Source organism: Chelonia mydas, chromosome 2, assembly GCF_015237465.2.
Source record: "Chelonia mydas isolate rCheMyd1 chromosome 2, rCheMyd1.pri.v2, whole genome shotgun sequence".
NCBI classification, from domain to species: Eukaryota; Metazoa; Chordata; order Testudines; family Cheloniidae; genus Chelonia; species Chelonia mydas.
Genome location: NC_057850.1, coordinates 113,408,148 through 113,429,555, shown reverse-complemented (window position 1 = coordinate 113,429,555; position 21,408 = coordinate 113,408,148). Strand labels below are relative to the sequence as shown.

Here is a 21,408-nt window from a genome sequence, read left to right as displayed (position 1 = left end):
CTTGCATATTTATACCTGCCTCTGGAAATTTCCACTACATGCACCTGACGAAATGGGTATTCACCCACGAAAGCTTATGCTCCAATATGTCTGTTAGTCTATAAGGTGCCACAGGACTGTGCTGCTTTTACAAATGAGAAGTAGTTAACGAACAAGTAAAGATGGTGATTAGAATCACAAGTGAATCTGTGGAAATGATATCTGACTCTTTCTCAATATATTCTTTTACTCGTTCCTTATGCTTACCAAAAAGTGCCACAAGTTCACCAAGGCAGTGAATGGTGCTATACCTGACAGCAGGTTGGAATGAGACCAAGCTATTGATGGGAAAAGCAGTATTCCCTCAAAAAGAAAACAAAAAAAAGGTACTGAACATGCTTTCTCACTTCTGATCTTTCTTTTATTTAATTATTTTTCCCCTAGGAGTGCAGTTCACAACCTATTTTACTGATTTAAGTGTGCAGAGGTAAAACGGCCAGGAGACTGACTGTTCCTATTATAGCTTTCTAACCATGAAACAAGTCAGGTTTAAAATACTTTGCTGTCAGGTTTCTGTTTCTTGTGATTGCTGCTGAAAGCTCATTGAGAAAGAAACCATGCCTGTCACCATACAAAAGAGGATATAAAAGCAGTTCATTGTTCCTGCTCCGAAGAAAAACAATTTGTCACAGCCAGACCCCCCTCTCAGCAGTGCCAAGTGCACAGTAATTTATTACCTCTGGATGTTGGATTCCAAGTGGAGGAAACTGAAATGTCATACCTTCATTCATAACACCGTCTCATGGAACTATTTTTTCCGGATTCCTGGGAAGTTGAAATATTTGAGAAGAATATCAGGAACTGTTTTTTTAGCGTGTTTGGTGAGTAGATAATTGCCTTCCAACTCTACCCTTTCAGGAAATTATGTGAGTGTTGCATTGTTCCTAGATGGGGGCAGCAGTGTTTTTTAGCAAGAAGCATACATATATATTTTTAAAAGAAACAAAAAAAACCACCACAACAAAAACATGCAGTCTAGTCACTGCATTGAATCCAGACTTTCATGAATCTGGTCTAGATAAGAGGTTGGCCCCAGACAACTTGTCCATGTTTCACATAACTGAAAGCATTCTTGGGAAGATATGTAAGCACCATTATGTTTTCAGGAAAAAAGAAACCTACAACAAAACCCTTTATGATGTGGCAGTAAACCCCTCATTATGTTAAGTGATATCAAACATGACCAGAAAAGGCCCCTGGGGAAGTTAAACTTATTTATTTGATCACAGTGGACAAACTAGCCTGGGAACTTAAGGGCACAGGGAGGGGGCGTGTAAGAAATCAGTCTGTTAAGAATAATTTATTATTATATTAAATGTATTTGGAAATAGTTTTCTGTTAAGATTTCTCCTTAAGGCAACCATTTCAAAGGGAGTCCAGGATAATAATGACCTAAAGTAGCAACCATTCAATAGCCGTTGGATGGCCTCTATGAAGAAAGTTAGGTGGTCTCAGTATGATTCCTAGGGGACAGGCATCTACAGTGCAAAAATCGCCACTATAACTGGCGCTACCTGGAGCCCATGTTGGCAGCCTTAGGTAATCTATGAAGGACTGAGGGGTAGTTTGATGAAGCTCGCACTACCTCGCCTGTGACTTTCCTATGAATAAAGGTGCCACAGTGACAGCTCTGGCACCTTTCTCAAGCACCTATATTTGCAAAAAAAAATTAAGAAAAACTTCATATTTTCTGAGCCTTCTCTTGGTGGTGGCTGCCTTACTATGCTATGGGACCCAATGTAAAAGACTGCATCATCAATTTCCTCCTTACTTTAATATCCAGTAAAACATAACTTTATTGTATAAATATGTACCTATTCCATTCATTTTAAATGGTTATTCCATAGGAAACTGCATCTGTAGCAAAAGATTTTATAGTAAAACCTCCTGAGTGGTTCTTGATCACAGAAAGCAATTGCATTGTTGTATTATTATTTTGCAGTTTATTCTCTAGATCATCTTTTTTGACTCTTCTGGATGTTTTGGGAATCCAATGGGAAACTGGTTCTTAACATTCCAGACACTAGTTATTAGCTGTTAAGAAATCAAACTGCTGCCAAAAATATGTATTACTGTAATATTTTTTCACAAGTTTTTATAACAAGCTGGAGCTTTTTGCAATGCTCTTTTCAATCAATACATTGGAGGAACGTGCAATATTTCTGTTCCTATTTATATAATTCAATGTAGAAGCTTTTCTAGAGGACACAGTAAATATTGGAACAGGTTTTTGAACCATATGGAGAGGGGATTTTCAGGAACTGGAATCAATTTACTGAAAGCCATCATCATCTGAAAAGGACAAACCTGATCCACTCAAAGGTCTTCCTATGACCTTGAGTAATCCAGAACTAATTTTTCAAAACAATCTGGAACAAACACTGTGGTGATGGGCACTTTAGGAACGTGTATAACCACCACCAATGTCTTACCGCCTATCTATCCTTGCTCAATGAACTGTCTAGGCTGTAGAGTACTCTAGCACTACAAAGCAAAGTTGAAAAATTTCTTCATAATCTAATTTAGAGAAACAACAAAAAATGCTCTTCTGGTCCCACAACGAACGTTTCAGCTCACAGAAGAATGAAAATTATTGTTACTTACCTGTAACTGGAGTTCTTTAAGATGGCTCTGCATATTTACACTTATGGGTTCTGCGCCGCCTTGTGATACCTTATGGTAAAAAACTCTTCTAGCAGTGTCAGCTAGAGCGCTTCCACCCAACCTCCCCCAGCATCACAATGCACTGAGACTATAAAGGGAGTAGAACGTTCTCACCACCTAAATTCCTTCCACTCTGAAGCCAGAGACACAGAACAACAAAGATGCTGACAGAGAGGGGAAGACAGCTGGGAAGTGTAAATATACAGAGCTGTCTAGAAGAACTCTGGTTACAAATAAATAACCTTAATTTATTCTTTCAGTGGCTCTACATCTTCCCACTTATGGGATAGACTGATGTGCAGTGCTGAAGCTAACCTGGAGGAGGGAACAGAGTCACAGTTGAATAGAGACCGAAACACCACTCTGCCAAATCCGGCATTTGCCCTAGAAGCAAAGTTCAGAGCACAGTACTTAGAGAAGGTATGCACCAAAGTCCAGGTTGCAGCTTTGTGAACTTCAGCAACTGGCATCTGCCTAAGACAGGCAAAGGAAGTTGCCACAGCTCTAGTGGAATAGAGTCAAATTACAACAGGTACAGGGACTTTTGCCAGCATGTAGCATTCAACAATACACTGTTTAATCCACTGGGAAATAGTCTGGGATGAAACCATATCCCAAGAACCACACTGAGTACAAGACACAAACAACTTAGACGATTTATGAAAACTTAGTCCTGTCAGGGTAGTAGCCCTTCTAACATCCAAAAAGTGTGCAGAACGGATTCCCCCTTATTAGAGTGCGACTTAAGGGTGGGGGGGGGGGGGGAACAACCAATTAATCGTCTGATTTCCACACCAATAAGATACTACCTTAAGTAAAAATCTAGGATCATACCTGAGAACTACCTTGTCCTTATGAAATGAAGTGAAAGGTGGGTCAGCCATAAGGGCATTCAATTCACTCACTCTCTTGGACAATGTGATGGCAATAATGAAAGTCGTCTTGCTAGATAAATGGTAGAGAGAACAGTCAGCCAACGGCCACAAAGGGTAATTTTACCAGTGTGGCCAACATCAAGCTGAGGTCCCAAGAAGAGACAGGATCCCTAGCTGAGGGATACACATTTGATAACACTTTCAATCTTTTAACTGAACAAATAGCAATCTTCCATCAACTAGAACGTGATATGCGAAGACGGCTGTCAAATTAACTTTTAACGAGTTAGATAACCCCTAATTCTCTAAGTACATTACACATTCCAGAACACAAGGAATGGAAGCAGATACAGGAGAATCAGATTGTCCTTTCATTTAAATCTGAACCACTTCAGATGGTAACAGTTTCTAGTAGATTGTTTTCAAGAGTTAATTAGTATCCTGCACAGACTCAGAACATGACTGCTCAAGAGCACATACAGTCAGAGTCCTATCACCCACACCATCAGGTGAAGAGTTTGAGAGATCCTGCCCTCCTGTTGGGATAGGGGGTCTGGGGACAGAGGAAGACAAAGACTTCACCAGACAGTTGAAGGAGATCAGTAAACCACTGCTGACGTGGGCAAGCTGGGGCAATGAGTATCATCCTTACCCTGTCCCAATGAGTCTAATGGAAAGTGGGGGGAAGTGTACATCAAGCCCTGTCATAAATATAAAGGGAAGGGTAAACACCTTTAAAATCCCTCCTGGCCAGAGGAAAAACCCTTTCACCTGAAAGGGTTAAGAAGCTAGGATAACCTCACTGGCACCTGACCAAAATGACCAATGAGGAGACAAGATACTTTCAAAGATGGGGGGGGGGGGGAACAAAGGCTCTCTCTGTCTGTGTGTTGTTTTTGCCAGGAACAGAAAAGGAATGGAGTCTTAGAACTTAGTAAGTAATCTAGCTAGATATGCGTTAGATTCTGTTTTGTTTAAATGGCTGATAAAATAAGCTGTGCTGAATGGAATGTATATTCCTGTTTTTGTGTCTTTTTGTAACTTAAGGTTTTGCCTAGAGGGATTCTCTATGTTTTGAATCTGATTACCCTGTAAGGTATTTACAATCCTGATTTTACAGAGGTGATTCTTTTACTTTTTTCTTCAATTACAATTCTTCTTCTAAGAACCTGATTGCTTTTTCAGTGTTAAGATCCAAGGGTTTGTGTTCACCTGTGCAAATTGGTGAGGATTTTTATCAAGCCTTCTCCAGGAAAGGGGGTGTAGGGTTTGCGGAGGATTTGGGGGGGAAAGACATTTCCAAGCAGGCTCTTTCCCTGTTATATATTTGTTAGGCGCTTGGTGGTGGCAGCAATAAAGTCCAAGGGCAAAAGGTAAAATAGTTTGTACCTTGGGGAAGTTTTAACCTAAGCTGGTAAAAATAAGCTTAGGGGGTTTTCATGCAGGTCCCCACATCTGTACCCTAGAGTTCGGGGAGGGGGGGGGGGAGGAACTTGACATGGTGGCAGAGCGGTGGGATTAACTTGAAATCATTTTGAGATCAATTTGAGATTTTTTGAACAAGCAGCACAGATTTTAAAAAGCCCTTTCCCCAGTGCAAAAGGAAGGCATCTGACAGGGAGTGACTGTCCCTGCTCACTCTGGAACAGAAGAGGAGACATTTTGTTGTCACTCATTGCAAATAGGTCCACCTCTAGTTGACCCAGCCAGAGAATACAGTCTGAACGAACTGATCCTTTAGGGACCATTGGTGCATCTGAGAGCTGTCTCTGCTGAGATGGGCCGCATCTACATTGTTTTCCCCTCCCAGATACAGAGCCACAGGACAGATGTTGTGACAAATACACCAATCCCATAGACTTTTCTCCTCACACAGGAGAACAGAGTAATAATTGTCATCTTTCTTAGCAACAGATTGACAAGAAACAGACATGGCTCATATGGATTTAGCTGGCTGTAGCAAACCATCTAAAATGGGTTGGGATACTCTGTTCCTACAAATATCCCCAAGGATATCAAATACCCGGTGAGAAATCTCTTCCACAGACACTGCAGGAAGATTTAAAGTGGGCACTTGGTCCATCAACTCATGGAACTGTGTAGCATCCTCAGGAGGAGACTGAAACCAGCACGACCATATGACCATCCAGTGATAAATCTGGTTCATAGTCAGTTTCCACATGTTCCTCAGACATTTCAGGCATCACAGTCAGTAATGACAGTAGATTCACAGGAGTCAGATCTGACTATCTCTGGATTGCCAGATCCTTAACAGATGAAATGTTACTTCTCCGTCCACTGGGAGAGTAATTAAAAAATTCCTGACATGGCCTCCAATAAGGCCATGGGCCCCAGGATTGCTAGTCTCCCCAGAAACTAGAGTTTGGCAACATGCAGGAGGCAGACCATAGGATGTTACAAAGTGAGCCATAGCTCTGTGTGCTTTCTGTGTCTTCCTCCTAGCAAGGATCCAGGTCTGGATCAAAGATAGAGTATAATGGTGATAGCAGTGGAGCCGAAGGGAAGAATGAGGATCTGGCGCTTTGTGGAGACCCTATATAGGGGTTTAGGAAGAGAAAGCAAAGAGTGTTACAGGAAAAGACCCACAGTATTTTCTGGCCTCTACTTCTTTAACAGGGGACAAGGAAGATGACCTTGGGACCAGGGGAAAATGTCTCCTTTTAGAAACCCTGTTTCCCCACTTAGAAGCAATGAAACAAGTGGAGTCAGAAGGTGAACCTGAGCTGCGACGGTGACAGAGCTCTCCAGAACCACGGATGTAGCTGGAACTGACCTGGGAACAATGGATCCAACGAAGTGACATCAGATCCAACGTTTAACAGAAATCCATTTCTTTTGCTACCAAAGATGGATCTCCATTTCAGAGCTGTAGCAGTCTTGTCAGAATTGAACAGATCTGATAGTACTGATGCACATGAACCAGCACTGCTAACAGCAGCCATTTTGTCTCTATGCCGTGACAGACAGAACCAAAGGCACTGATGGCCCAGATTCCGATACATCAATCAAATCCATCTTCCTGGATTCGGAAGTGGAAGTCAGAACTGGCCCTAGTCCTGCAGCTGCAGGGGTTTCATCAGGGTCAGATAACTGGGAGGAACAAGGTACGGCATTGGTGAGGGTGGCCAAACTCTGTCGACCGCTCTTCTGGGACTAGGACAATTGTATCTGACCACCACATTACCCTTGGTTTGAACATGCGTAGCCTCGGGGGCTTGACTGAGGAGCCATAGGAACTGAATTAGACCACAAAAGGGTTGCAGCTTCTTGGAATCTTAGAGCCAGTTGGTGCTAGTAGCCATAGGGGCAGAGCCTGGTCTCTTAGACCGATGATCTGAAGCCTGATTGGGTCCAGAGGGTTCAGCCTCAAGGCCTTCCTTTGGAAGGAAGAGCTGCAAGTGAGTCTCCCCAGGAGCATTTTTCTCCCAGGCACATGTGGTCACTGAATGCTGGGAGGAAGAGCACTTCTGGAGAAACAAAGGAAGCTGGGATTTAAGTAGCTCCATAACCCAGAACCAGGAAAAACCGTATATACTAACTACTGAACGAGCTTAACACTATTTCTAAGCAGAAAGAAACTATGGCTTCAAAGAAACTGGAGTGATTCACATGCATCCAGGCATGCAGTTGGAAGGAACTGGGTTGGGGAGGGCGCTCTGCCACGTTTATAGCATTGCTCTCAGTGCATTGTGATGGTGAGGGGAGAGGCAGAGGAGCACATGAGTGTTCTACCTGACACTGCTAGAGAGAGGTTTTACCACAAGGCAGTGCAGTACCCATAAGTAGGAATATGTAGATTTGCTCAAACAATAATAATTTATTCTTTAGATCACAGAATGGGAGCTCATATGTCACAACAGACTGGAAAATGGTTTCTAGTCCATACCTTTCACAAAGTATTAGCTCTGTTTGGAAGGTGGGAGTTAGATGCATCTCTTAAAATAATGCCAGAGGGTAATCTGGTTCTTTCCCACTCTATTTATTTAAATATGTCATTTTAAAAAGATTGATACTCTGTGGGCTCAGGTTGTGAATTCCAGTAGACTAGTAAATGCAAGTTTGCAGGTATTCAAAGCATAATATTATCCACCCACTTTCAACTGTTTGCTCCATTAGGTCATACTCGTGGTGCAAGTCTCTCTTATTTGCAGTTCCTCTCCACTGGACACACATTCACACGGTTATTTGTAAGATGGAATGGTTGAGTTGCCAAAACATCCAGTTTGAAATGCGTAGATTCCCAGGACCACAAGTCTGAATCTTACTAGAATTGACTACCCTTTCTCCTGCTCAGATAGCCACACTGGACCTTCCCCTTCTACAGAAAAATTGACAAAATTACCAGGATCTTTCCTAAGGTTCACCTCACTGAATTTTGTAAGAAGCAATCTCTCCCAGGGCAGGGTTTTGGAGGGCCATGGCATTGGGTAATGTCCCAAACCCATAGATTTCCACGCCATACTTAATCATCAGAGCTGGCTCTAGCTCCCTCAGACCTCACACAGCCTCTCTCGTGTGGAACAAGGAAGCAGGACAGGACTGTAGAGAGACTGCTGAAAATAAAGGATAGCCCAGATGAATGGGAGCAAAAAATCTAAGCAGCTGCTACTGTACCTGGAAGTGCCTTAATGTAGGAAGGACTAATAGCACCAAATATAATATTTTATGCTTTTTCTTCTTTAAATAAATGATACTTTCCTTTTAAAAGGCATTTATTTAAAATGCTACTATGGTTAAAATAATTTTTTTCCAATGACTATTACAATTTTCTATAGCACATATATGGCAATGGGAGTGATGGGTTTCAAAAAGAACACAAATACCAAGCTTTTTCTCTACCACTCAACTCTAATGTTGAAATGCTTTTAAAAGATCACTTTTATGTTTTGATTAAATATTGTGTAGCATTGTATAGCAATCTGGTTTGTGCTAGTTCCAGTATGTGCTATCGCTATGGTATAATTAAAAGGGTCAGAGGCGTCCTCTGACAAGATCCCACTGCTTTAATTCAAGCCATTTCAGACAACTTGATCCACTGTTTATACAGTGGTGGCAGCGAAAAACGCACCTATGAGGCAGTTAGTGATGTCAGCCTCCACTTCGGAAACACATTTAGGCTAACTTTTATTTAAACAAAATCTACAATGGCAACAACTCTTCTTAGAATTTATCAGATGTATCATCATAGTAGCAAGAAGCACTTGTAGCACTACTGGTCCTCAAAAAAGAAGGCAAAATACTGCAGGTAAGAAGTACAGCTTTTTGGCTAGAATATCTGTAGTTTGGTCCAACACACGTCTCACTACTTACTGGTACAAAAGCTACCATACAGTTATTTTGGGATCCAATTATATATCATCCTCTAGCTTATCCATGTGAGCGTGCTAGTATGATTAAGGAACGTTTGCCTCTCTTTTTGAAAGCAGTCATACTCACATTGCCATCTATCGCCGAGTACCTGCAAATTTCAGAGTCCAGGGTGTGTAGAGAGCTAAAACACCCTTTTGAACTGGAGAATTAACTCCTCTGAATGAAATGATTCATGGGTGATAATGTTTTCACTTATTTTCTCCATTTTAATATAAGTTATTTGAGAGAAACAAAATTTGGTCAAGGAAATTTTTTTTAAAAATATATTTCATAAATAAAAGTCAGTGAAAATGTGATATTCCAACCACAAGTCATTGGACGGGGAGTTTCTCTTAAGAGGTATCATCTAGGGTTGGTATAGGTGGGAGCAGAATCTATGTGAGTCTCACTTCCTCTTCCCCCTACTAAAAATAAAAGGTCTGCTTAAGCATCGAAGAGATTAGAGGCCCAGAACAGCTGAACAGAGGATTTTTAAATTTTATTTTTTAAACAAGGCGTTGATTAATATTACAAAAATAAAAAATATCATGACTATTCTACTAATGGTCTAAGTAATACTTTTAAGCAGGCTATTAACACTGCAGAAGCAGTTTTTTCAACATCGTTCAAGTAGAAGTATTGCTTTCTTGCTGTGTAGGTGTCAAAACAGAAAGCTCATCTTAAAATTTAAGGACAATTCCAGTGAGTATAGGATATTCTACCCACTACTTCTAGTTACATAGAAGAATAAATCAATATTGTTTAGACTCAGACTACTAAATATAAAGAAGTGTTAACAATCAAGCAGAAAGCTACCACCTTAGTCTGATACAAAGCAGGATTGCAAACATCAGCTTCATCATTCAAATGTAGCAAAAGTCAAAGGCCTGATCCAACTCCCAGTAGAGTCCAGTGGAATTTTTTTTAAAACCAACTTTAATGGGAGTTGTATCAGTATTCAAAGTGATTTTGGAAAGTTTAATTCTTAAGAATTTAAACATTTTAAGCCAGGCTAAACATTTAATTTCTTTTATGTAGTTTACTACCCAACTTTGAAACTCCCTTCATATGCATTTTTCTTCAAATGAGTGAAAGAGATACTTCAAATTCTATACTATCATTTTCCAATAGAGCCCCTGCTGAGAAATATCATTAGCCTCGTGATAAACCACAGCCTCATTCACTAAACAAATACTGAAAGAGTGACAGGTAAATAAAATCATACATACATGATGCACTTATTTAGCTATCTAAGCTATAACTAAGCACTACAGTTTTCCTTTAAGTTTTAGAACAAAGCATTTTTTCATCCACCTTGCTAAACCACTGTAAAGTCAAGTTGTATGTACCGTTAATTTATTTCAAGAGCTACAGCACAATATATATTTTAAAAAAATAAAACTATTGAATAACTTAATAGTGATAAATATTTTTCTTGTAGTCTCCCAATGAAGTGGGCCAACAAACAGATTGATGTTTGTCGTATGTTAAAGATCAACTTTAAGCACTTTTCTTCGAAATATTTCCTAAATGCATAAATTCACAAAACGAGTATTGAGGGGGAATTTTCAAAACACAAAGTACCACTGGCTTTTGAAAATAGTTAACCTTAGGTATTATCATTCATTTAATCTATTTTAGGCTTTCTTGGCCAATGAAGTGCAGTCCCCTAGGCTTAAAATTCTTACTCTTGTGCAGATGTTCAGCATACACCAGTCTTGCAACATCTACATCATTTTTATCAGCCCTCAAGTGGGACATATCAGAGACACAGTAGGTTTATTTTTGTTCAAAACCGAGTGGATCTGATATTATGTATTATTTTATAGGAATAAGATACAAATCAAACTCACTCAGTACCAAATGAGACTTAAAGTACGTTTGTCAAAAAGTTATTTTGGCTTTGAGAACATTCATTATTAAAACATTTTGTGGAAGACAGAGTGTTTTCAGTTTAATCCTTAAAATGAACAAATGCTATTGAGACTCTGGACCCTAAAGACAGGCAACAGTATCTTCTGTTTTTCTGATGAAGCACGTAAATCGGGTTCTTAGTTACAGCATCCATTCATGAATGGGTACTTAAGCTTAGAGATATTCCAGAAATCACCTTCCATTCAATAGAGGTTTTCGTTAGTAGGTTCTCCTCACTTTTTATATGTGGAATACTTTGGAGCCATCTATGTTTTTTCCATCCACAACAGAATTAACAACATTCCACCATGCTTCAGTGTCAGCAAGTGCTCTTTTCAGTCCAGGTACCTGATGATGATTGATGAAGCTGTCAGGCCTACAGTAGCGGATAGAGCAGTTTGGCAGGAATTCAATGTTATTGAAAGAAATCTCAAATACTTATTCCATCTCCTTTGCTAACTTTAATCACATTATCAACATGCTGCCAAGAATGGAGCCTTGACACCAAGCCATAAATTTACTCAGGCAACCATTGTCTGCATAGTGCAATTCCAACACAGATAATGAGCAAGTTCTGTTTATTTTTACCTGTTTTTATTTTATATTACATAGTACTTAAAATAATATTTGAAAGATCTTCCTGTCCCTCAGATTAGCTTGCATCAAGTTTCATTCTGTTATTGCATTTAATTTCACTTGGTTTATAAAAGGATAATTAAGCTAAGTTATTCAGTTATATTGCTATTACATGAAGATTTTAAATCAAAAGAAATGATCATGGTGATGACAGGAGCTTGCAAATACTCCTGTTAATCAGAACACAAATTAATACTGCAGGATGCTTCACTTTTAATGCCACTTACCTGCTTGCCATTCTGACAAAAACAAAGATCTTTCCTCAACTGTATTAAGTTTATCACAACACATTTAGGTAACAAGTCCCAATAAGGTGGGCATTGCTCATCCTACTGAGTGCACCAATGGCAGGACAAATACTTAACGTAAATACTGTACCTGATAAAATGCTAATGGAAGGACGGATATACTTTTAAAAGTTACTTTTAGGTGGTTTGGGCAGGGGTGGGGTGGAAGAGATTCTTAGGAGTGTAAAGCTACAAGAAAGCCATGAGCCAGTTACACAGAGAGAAAAAACATTGTTTCCTGTGCCCTCACGGCCACTCTTGTGGTGCCTATTTTAGAGGGCAATCAATATCTCAACTCGACTTCATAATAATGCAGCTGTAACTGTATCTGAGTAACACATTCTAGCCTTTCAGAATCCACTGTTTTGCAAGACATGCTGGTTTTCTCAAAATAACTGTTAATGAGCGTGTGTACATCCTGATTTCAGCCAAGCATGGCTTGCATTTATAATACCTGCTCTCTGTGGCAGGGCTGTGGCCTTATACAGAGATAATAAAAACTAAATTAAGCTTTCTTCCCCACAGACAAGGCTGTCTTCACAAGCCAAGAAATTCTAGTTTGCAACTCCCTAAATTGATGTAGCCATGGTATAAAGGCAGAACTCCATTTCTAGACCTGCCTGTCCTACAAACTAAGATAGTAATAACACCAATCACCTTGAACAAAACAAGCTTGTAGAGGCACTTAAAGTTGGAGGTATGCAAAACTCTCTTCTTAAATCAAACTTTTGTTATAGTTACAACAGGATGTGGGGGGGTTTTTTACCCCTATTTTGATTAGGCTTTCTGAAAGAACCTCAGTGTTGTTCTGATAAGTCTGAAGCAAAAGAGTACTGGCACAAAAAACCCCAGCAGCAATGAAAAAGGTCTTAAAAAGAAGAAAATTTAGCCAGGTCCTTGTCCATCTCAGCATATTGTTCTTTAAGGCGCTCCATAGCTTTTCTGTGCTCTTCATCCACTTCTGCTCGTTTGTTGTGTTGGTCTTTCATGAACATTTCCCAATGGGCTAGACGCTGCTTTTCACCAGCCATTAGCGTGTCAGTCTGAAGCTGAGAGGAGAAAGGGAAGTTATAGAAACTGTTTCTAGATGAAGACAGTGGGTTAATGCAGATTTGATGACCTTACAAAAGCAAAACATATTAAAGAGACCAGCTTTCATTCCAGCATCAGAAAGTAAAAGTTATATTCATCTAGTCACACTGCACAAATCAAAAGAAAAGTTGTAACCATGCAGCCTCATCACATAATTAATGGCAACTTGCCTCTATTCTAGACTAGCCACAAAAAAAAAAAAAAAAAAATCAAACTCTAAAGCTAACACTTCCATTCGGCTACAATCCACGTAATTTCTGTTATCTGATATTGGAAGTACTATTCCTAACACTACTCCTGATCTTAGTATGGCCTATCCCACTTGCCCACATTTTGTTTTAAAAAAGCACTTTTGATCACAGGAATATGCTATTTATTGTTTGTAGTCTCCATCTTGGTTATGTACACTACAGATATTTAGAGTGGAAATGGACACAGTGTTTGTTACCTTGTTCATTTTGAAAGAAACTGGCTAGACCCTCAGACAGGGAAATTCATCATTTAAGCAAGAATTTTTGGCTATTTCAGGATGGCTTAGAGATTAGAAGGGGAATTGTTTAAATAAACGCTAGCTCATTTTTTAAAAAATATCCTAGCCCAGTTCTTTCTGACCAGCCAGGGAGCTATGCCTGGCACAGCAAAGACAAAGAGGTGATTCTATGGTTTAACAATGCTTTCAAAATACATCTAGTCTGTGTTACAAAAGGCTGATATTGGAAAATATTGTGCCCACTATATTTCACATCTGTGAGAGAAATAAAGTACAATTTTAGGGAGTCAAATGTGTTCATTTAGTGTGTGTATTTGCACTGAGGATTCCTGACTTCCTGCACTGGAGCCTAAAGAGAGGTGGTTCTTCAAACATCACAAGGACAAGTGCAAAATGGTTGCCTCTTGTAATGGCTGAAATCCCATCACAACTATAAATATAGAGTGCCTCAAAATTTAGTGAAACAGACAAAGATGGGTAACAAAATAGTGTGTACTACTGTACACGTAGTATATGTCAGTCCACCTTTCATTGTGTTAGTTCTATTTTTCTGTTGGTCACACCTTACACATCAACCTCAGTATAAAAATTAGTGTTTTGTTAATTGAAACAAGAACATGTTTAAATATCTCAATGGATATTTTTAAACTAGTAACAAAACAAATTTCCAAAACACTATAATGGTAAGGTTCAATATTACCACCAGAAACAAGTCTTGATGAAGGAGCCTCTAAGGCCAAAGGAAAAAAGACGGATCATTTTTGTAGATCTTATTTTCATATTTTGACTTTTGGGAATTGGTAGATTGTGTTTCTCATTCAGCCAAGAAGTTTTCACTGTGCCTAATGGTTTTTATACATATTTATCATTGGTAATTTTTCCTCAAGCTTCCACATTACTCATTGTTTCTGGTAAATAGGATTCTGTTCACCCCCTTGTCTTGAAAGAAAGACAGTTCTAAAGAAAGGTGAACAGACATTAAAAGATGAGCTTTTACCCAATATTTGTAAGTAACAGTCTGACCTTCTAGTGTTTTATTCCAAGAACAGAGAAATCGCAATAACTCTGTACAGCTGTTTTTACATCGGTTCTGTTGATCTTTCATGGGTGACGGTACATCAGCATTTTCTAACCATCAGCTACTATTTTCTATATAGAGTAGTTCAGCAAAGGAGTAGTACAATTGTGCAAACTCATATATTCATCCAATATTTTAGCAAATTAAGATGGATTTACACTACATGATGTCTAGCTTGTTTTTATTCCTCCACATTATGTATTTAGCTTTTTCATGCAAAAATAAATCATGGTGTCAACATGCTAATTTTACCACATAGCACTCAAAGTACCGTTGCACTATCACTCATTGAAAAGTTCTGCATATCTTCTATACAAAACAGAGCAGCTGTTAAAAAAATACGTACCTATAGTCCCATCAGAGAGCTGGTATTTCTATACCTTTTCAATTTTTGAAGTGTTAATGAATTGTTTATGCAGTTATTAATAATGTATCTGAATGATTATAGAGTGCCTACCTGTAAGTAACCACAGTTCAGATTGGACTAGACTGCACCCCTGACAACATGGTTTGCAGGAAAACAGCAAGTATTACCATGTTCTGGAGTACCATTTCCACTCACGTATAAAGTAATTGAGCTCATAAAACCACTGGACACTTGGGGAGCCTTAGATGTCTATTATATCTAAGGCTCCCCAAATGATTTAGGATACTAAAAATCACTGGTCAAAAGATTGCTTCCTTCCCCACCCTTTTTCCTTCTTCTCCAAAACAGTCTTTCTAGTTTGTCTTGGCCCAAAAGAAAGACATTGACAAAGTGATATTAACAGTCAGGCTCTTTGGGTTCCTCAAAAATATGATCAAATAGGATTAAACAATTTAATGCTGAAAAACAACTACTATAATTTTTACCCTTTAAATAAATACAGGCAGTGTACTAATGAGAAAGTAAACGTATCTTAACAGAATTGTCCTAAGTTCCATAAAGTAATGATTTTATGCACAAAATAAAAATGAGTCTGAAGGGTTGTAAACTGATCTGTAATATAAATGGAGACTTGAAGATATGAATATGAAGATATGAATACTGTACATTTTAAAAATCAGAAAGCAAAAGATGACATTAAAACTAGCCTATGCCAGAGCAAACAAGCAGGAATGATCGGGTGACAGACAGTACACAGTAGTGTGTTCATTCTCTCCACCCATATAGTGATGTGGAAATTTCAACCCAAAAAAAGACTCAGTGGTTTGGGATACTGAGCCTTTCACTTCTAGATCACAGGTTCAAGCACTGGCCTAACACAGTAAAACCCCTAAATCACTGCTATTTGATGGCTGTTGAGTGACCTGTATAAAATGAGTTTATGGTCTCAAGAGGACAGGTACCCATATGACAAAGAACACTGCCTTGGCATACCTTTGGCAGTCTCAGCAGGTAAAAATGGAAGGCCTGGACACGAAGAGTGAACTATCCTCTTTACGCTCTATTTGAAGGCCCAGGCACACAAGGTGGGGATGTATGCAGAAGCTTGCACTGCTCCCTCCTGTGAATGGAGGATTTGGGTCTCCAGGGCTGTCAGTCCTGTACATTTGACACATGCTACAGTTTAAAAAAAGTATATAGCCCATATTCTCTCCTACTGTCTCAGGGAGTTCCCTCCCCTGCAAATGTCTGCCTTACCAAGACTCCCTCAGCCTTAATTCTAACATTTTATTCACTAAAAGAAAAGGAGGACTTGTGGCACCTTAAAGACTAACAAATTTATTTGAGCATAAGCTTTCGTGAGCTTCAGCTCACTTCATCGGATGCATTCAGTGGAAGAATCCAATGAAGTGAGCTGTAGCTCACGAAAGCTTATGCTCAAATAAATTTGTTAGTCTCTAAGGTGCCACAAGTCCTCCTTTTCTTTTTGCGAATACAGACTAACATGGCTGCTACTCTGAAACCTGTCATTTTATTCACTGACACCCAAAATATCCCCATCAATGCACTTACAAAATGATATTCTAATTTACTCAACTGCTAGCTCTGTCATTAATACTCTCACTTCTGGCCAGGAAATTCAACATTAATCTCAACATAAGAACACAACAGGACTATGTAAATTACTAAGCCTTTACAGGAAGCTTCTTGTCTATGCAACGGGTCTTTAAGAATGACAGCATGAGCAATAAGCAGAAGGTTCTCTAGTACTTGACTTAATTTTGTTTGGTAAATTGATATTCACCTACGGTGAAAAATCCAAAGAACTGTACAACCTTAAGGTATACTATAAGTCACATACAGAAACTTGAAACTACTCTGTTCATATATCAACTGAAGCAACAAAAAAAATATGATCATACAACAAGATGGCTTTTATCTCGAATATTGTGCAAAGATGCTGGGAGTTTATTCTCCCCTTAATGGTTTTATGGAAATTTTCCAGTCTTGGTAACTAACACTATGTTTCAAAAGAACCAGAAGGGAGAAAGCATCTTTCACTAAACACGATTTAGTCACTGCACAGATAACAAACACTAGGAGGCTCCCTCAGTAAAATTCAGAAACAACATGATACATTCTATACTAACAACCTAGAGGGATTAGTACATGAGCTCCCTTTAGTACTGTACTACATGCAAAAAATATTAACTTGCAGATAAGGGTTATATTATTCCCTATATCATCTTTAAACAAAATACTTAAGTACATTACCATTAAAAACACCTAATCCCCAAAGGAGGGAAACAGCAAGTAAAGTAGTTTTTTAAAATGTGAAAATCCACTTCACACTTTCCAACAACATCCTTAAGTGACCAGAGAGATTTAAAAGCTTTTCGACACAGACATTATCAATCATACACTATACTAGAGATATACACATGAATTTTCTTCAAAAATATACTGCCCCACACCCAAACCACCTCCAATTATCTGATCTACAAGGCATACTTGACAGGTTTCAGAGTAGCAGCCGCATTAGTCTGTATCCGCAAAAAGAAAATGAGGACTTGTGGCACCTTAGAGACTAACAAATTTATTTGCATCCAATGAAGTGAGCTGTAGCTCATGAAAGCTTATGCTCAAATAAATCTGTTAGTCTCTAAGGTGCCACAAGTACTCCTTTTCTTCTTAAGGTATACTTGAGTGGCTCTTAGAATAAATAGGTGAATTTTCACAAGTCACTGTTATTAGGTGTATCATGAATTCTAGGTACAACAAAACATTATACAATTCATCATTACCATATTTTAAGATTTAAGGCAAGTTATATTTTTGTGGCCATCAAAAATTTTTATTTTTGTGTTAACAGCCCAGCACAAGTCAGTTTTGTGCCTGGCCTGGCAAATTTTCATGACAATTTTGTAAGATTGTGGAAAAGTATGAAGTTATTTTCATCTTAAAGGAATGTTATTTCCAACTGAGATATTCTCTTCCTTGGGAACCTTCCATACCCCACACCTTCACTTTATATTTCTCACACCTCAAAGTCAAACCACTTGCAAGCCTAGGGCATAACCTTAATCATATGTATTAATTTATAAGCTAGACAAAGTACTAACCTCTTAGTGCTGACAATTAAGACTCCCTGTTGTGAAGTATTAGTTGATTTTCACATCATGCTGAGTAAGTGACACAGCACAAGCATTTTACAGTGCATATCATTAAAAGGTGACTGATCACTCAAGATATGCAATAATCTCACTGACAAATACAGCCTCTCCTATTGCTAATGTAAGCTAAAAATTAAAAAAAAAAAAAGTTTGAGTGTTTGTATACTAGAGTTTATTGACACAGGTATGACATCAGGCAGCCAAACTTTATGTCCAGAGGTTTAAATCACCTCAGGTTTCAGAGTAGCAGCCGTGTTAGTCTGTATTCGCAAAAAGAAAAAGAGTACTTGTGGCACCTTAGAGACTAAACAATTTATTTGAGCAGTTGTATGCATCCGATGAAGTGAGCTGTAGCTCACAAAAGCTTATGCTCAAATAAATTGGTTAGTCTCTAAGGTGCCACAAGTACTCTTTTTCTATTTGTAAATCACCTCAGTTTGTTTATATGAGCACTTACTCGAGTTCTCTTATGAGTTAAAAGAAGAACTGTGATGAACAAAAATGTTAGAAGTTTTAATGTTTCATTCTGCAATTGCTATAGGTTCTCAGAAATACCAGGAAGTCTGGCATTCAGGAAACGTTTACTAGCTCACTGTGCAACCTGAATACATCACCACTTCCCTGTTCTTCAGTCATGTCAGCTGGAAAACTAGTTAAGAAAAGATCTCACTGTAGAAAGGATAAAGACAGCTCAAGCGAACTATCCTTTGTCAAAACAATGACGAGTCCTTGTGGCACCTTAGAGACTAACCAATTTATTTGGCCATATGCTTTCGTGGGTTAGAACCCACTTCATCCGATGCATGGAGTGGAAAAATATAGGAGCAGGTATAACTACATGAAAAGATGTGAGTTGCCTTACCAAGTGTGAGGTCAGCCTAATGAGACAAATCAATTAACAGCAGGATACCAAGGGAGGAAAAATAACTTTTGAAGTGGTAATGAGAGTGGCCCATTTCAGACAGTTGACAAGAAGGTGTGAATAACAGTAGGGGGAAATTAGTATTGGGGAAATTAGGTTTACGTTTTGTAATGACTCCCAGTCTTTATTCAGGCCTAATCTGATGGTGTCCAGTTTGCAAATTAATTCCAGTTCTGCAGGTTCACGTTGGAGTCTGTTTTTAAAGTTTTTTTGTTGAAGAATTGCCACTTTTAGGTCTGTTATTGAGTGACCAGGGAGATTGAAGTGTTTTCCTACTGGTTTTTGAATGTTATGATTCCTGATGTCAGATTTGTGTCCATTTATTCTTTTGTGTAGAGACTGTCCGGTTTGGCCAATGTACATGGGAGAGGGGCATTGCTGGCACATGATGGCATATATCACATTGGTACATGTGTAAGCGAATAAGCCCCTGATGGTGTGGCTGATGTGATTAGGTCCTATGATGGTGTCCCTCGAACAGATGGTGTCCTTTGTCAATGAATATTATTACTTGTATGTAGATCCATGTGTTGAATAAATACCCCACTGTTTGTGACCAGAAATAAATGGCCAACAAAGGAAAACTAGCCTAGTTTGTTTAAAATAAAGAAAACTACAATTAAAACAAGAATATACTACAGAGGATACAAGATGGTTACTTACCAGCATGACTGTAGTTCCTATCTGCACAGTTCCATGGTGTAGGAATGTGTACACCCAAACATGCAATTTCAAAACTTTCCAACAGCAGTGTCCACTGGAGCTGGGTATCCATGTGTTTATGTCTTTATGCTTCCTCATTTGAGGATATACCAGCATAGCACCAAATGCTACTCAGTTTCTTCCATTCACTAAAGAATCTATTGTAAAACTCTGAAATAGTGGGGAAGGAGGATGGGAATTGTGGACCCAGGCAGTCAATTTTCTTAAAGAACCAGTTAGTATGGTAAGTATCTATTTTTTCCTTCTTTGAAAATGTGTGCAAGTAGCAGCTTCCTAGACTACAATGAGGGGGGGGTCTGAGGACTGCTTCAAAGAGATTGTAAGTCTAACTCTCCCAAGTTGAGTCTACAAATCTAAATGCTAACTCCAGTGAGTAATGCTGTAAAATATGGATAGAATTCCAGGTAGCAGCTTTGCATGTACCCTATATGTTGGAGACGTTGAGACATGCAGTACAGACCACCTTAGACATGGAGGAATACATCCTCAGACCAGCTGGCATTAGCATCCCTGCTTACTCAAGTGTGGATGCAGAGTCTGATCCAATTTGACAGTCTTGGAGTGGAAGTTCACTGGCCCCTGGCATAGTCTCCATGTGCTATACAGACTCTGGGTGACTTACTCAGATAAGAATTCAGAGTCGTCTTGACATTTAGACAACGCAACCTAGTGTTCCCACATGTAGCTGGGAAACAGGTGAAAGCAGAGGTTCACCACAAGCATGTTAGCAGACTGATTTAAGTGGAAATCAAGAGTCACTTAAAAAAGGGAACTTCAGGTGAGAGAGAACATGGTATATGGTAGGTCAACCATTAGCATCTGCATCTCATAAGCTCTTTGGACCAATGTGATTATCATTAAGAACAGTCTCTAGTAAGATATGGTACAGAGAGCAATCAAGCCACATGTCAAGGGGTGGGTTCTATTAGTCTGGCAAGCACATTTAAGTCCCAAGATAGCATTAGCTCCCAGACGGAAGACAACACATGAAGCAGGCATTTTAGGAATCCTGGCACTGTAACACATGAGAAAATATATTAATTCCTGAACTGAAGGATAAAAGGCTGAGACTGCAGCCAAGAAAACTCTTTACAGAGCTGAGGGAGAGAAATGATTGTCTGAGATGAAGGCAGTATGGAACAAAGAACACGAAAGACCGGTGAGGACCAGAACCTTTATCTTGCCCAGATGCAGAAATACTTCACAGAGTAGAAATATCTTGTGGAAGATTTCTTGATGTCCAGCAGCTGACCAATACATCCAAACTAGACCAAAGATTATCCAAATTACTAATTAACAAAAGCTGTCTCGCTCTCTTATAGTTGGTGCTGGATTCCACTTCCCTGCCAGTACCTACAGGAGGCAGAACAAAATTGAGGGGGTCTTTGGAAAGCCGGGGTTAGTCCCTCATCAACTGTCCAATCACTTTTGATTCTAACGCCTACATCTACAGACAGGCTACACTGAGGATCTGTGGACCTAGCCCTAAAACAGAATACAAGATGCCCACCCAGTTAAGGACACATTTATGTGCTGAGTACTCCTGCTAATCAGCCTGTACTGTTAACATGGTGGTATAAACTGGATTTTATGGAAGGAAAGCTCATGTGCATCACAGTTCCAATGCTAATATTGACTGAAAAGTCTCTGCATTTTTTATTTTTTTTTTTTAAAAGGAGTAACGTTAGCCTAGCAGTCTGGTGGCCAGGCATTTCGGGTCAGCAGGAGCTAGAACCGCTGTAAAGATAGCAATCTTAGATTCTTCATGTGCTGGAGTG

The 21,408-nt window shown here is 39.1% G+C and overlaps 1 protein-coding gene across 1 annotated transcript in view; it reads right to left on the bottom strand.

Annotated features, from left to right (window-relative positions):
* Positions 1-9,428: 9,428 nt before the first annotated feature.
* Positions 9,429-21,408, bottom strand: part of BLOC1S5 (biogenesis of lysosomal organelles complex 1 subunit 5) — a 36,676-nt gene continuing 24,696 nt past the window's right edge. Inside the window, exon 5 of the mRNA XM_037893185.2 lies at positions 9,429-12,834. Within this exon, the coding sequence (XP_037749113.1) occupies positions 12,655-12,834 (180 nt within the window). The 3' untranslated portion in view covers positions 9,429-12,654. The remainder of the gene's footprint in view (positions 12,835-21,408) is intronic.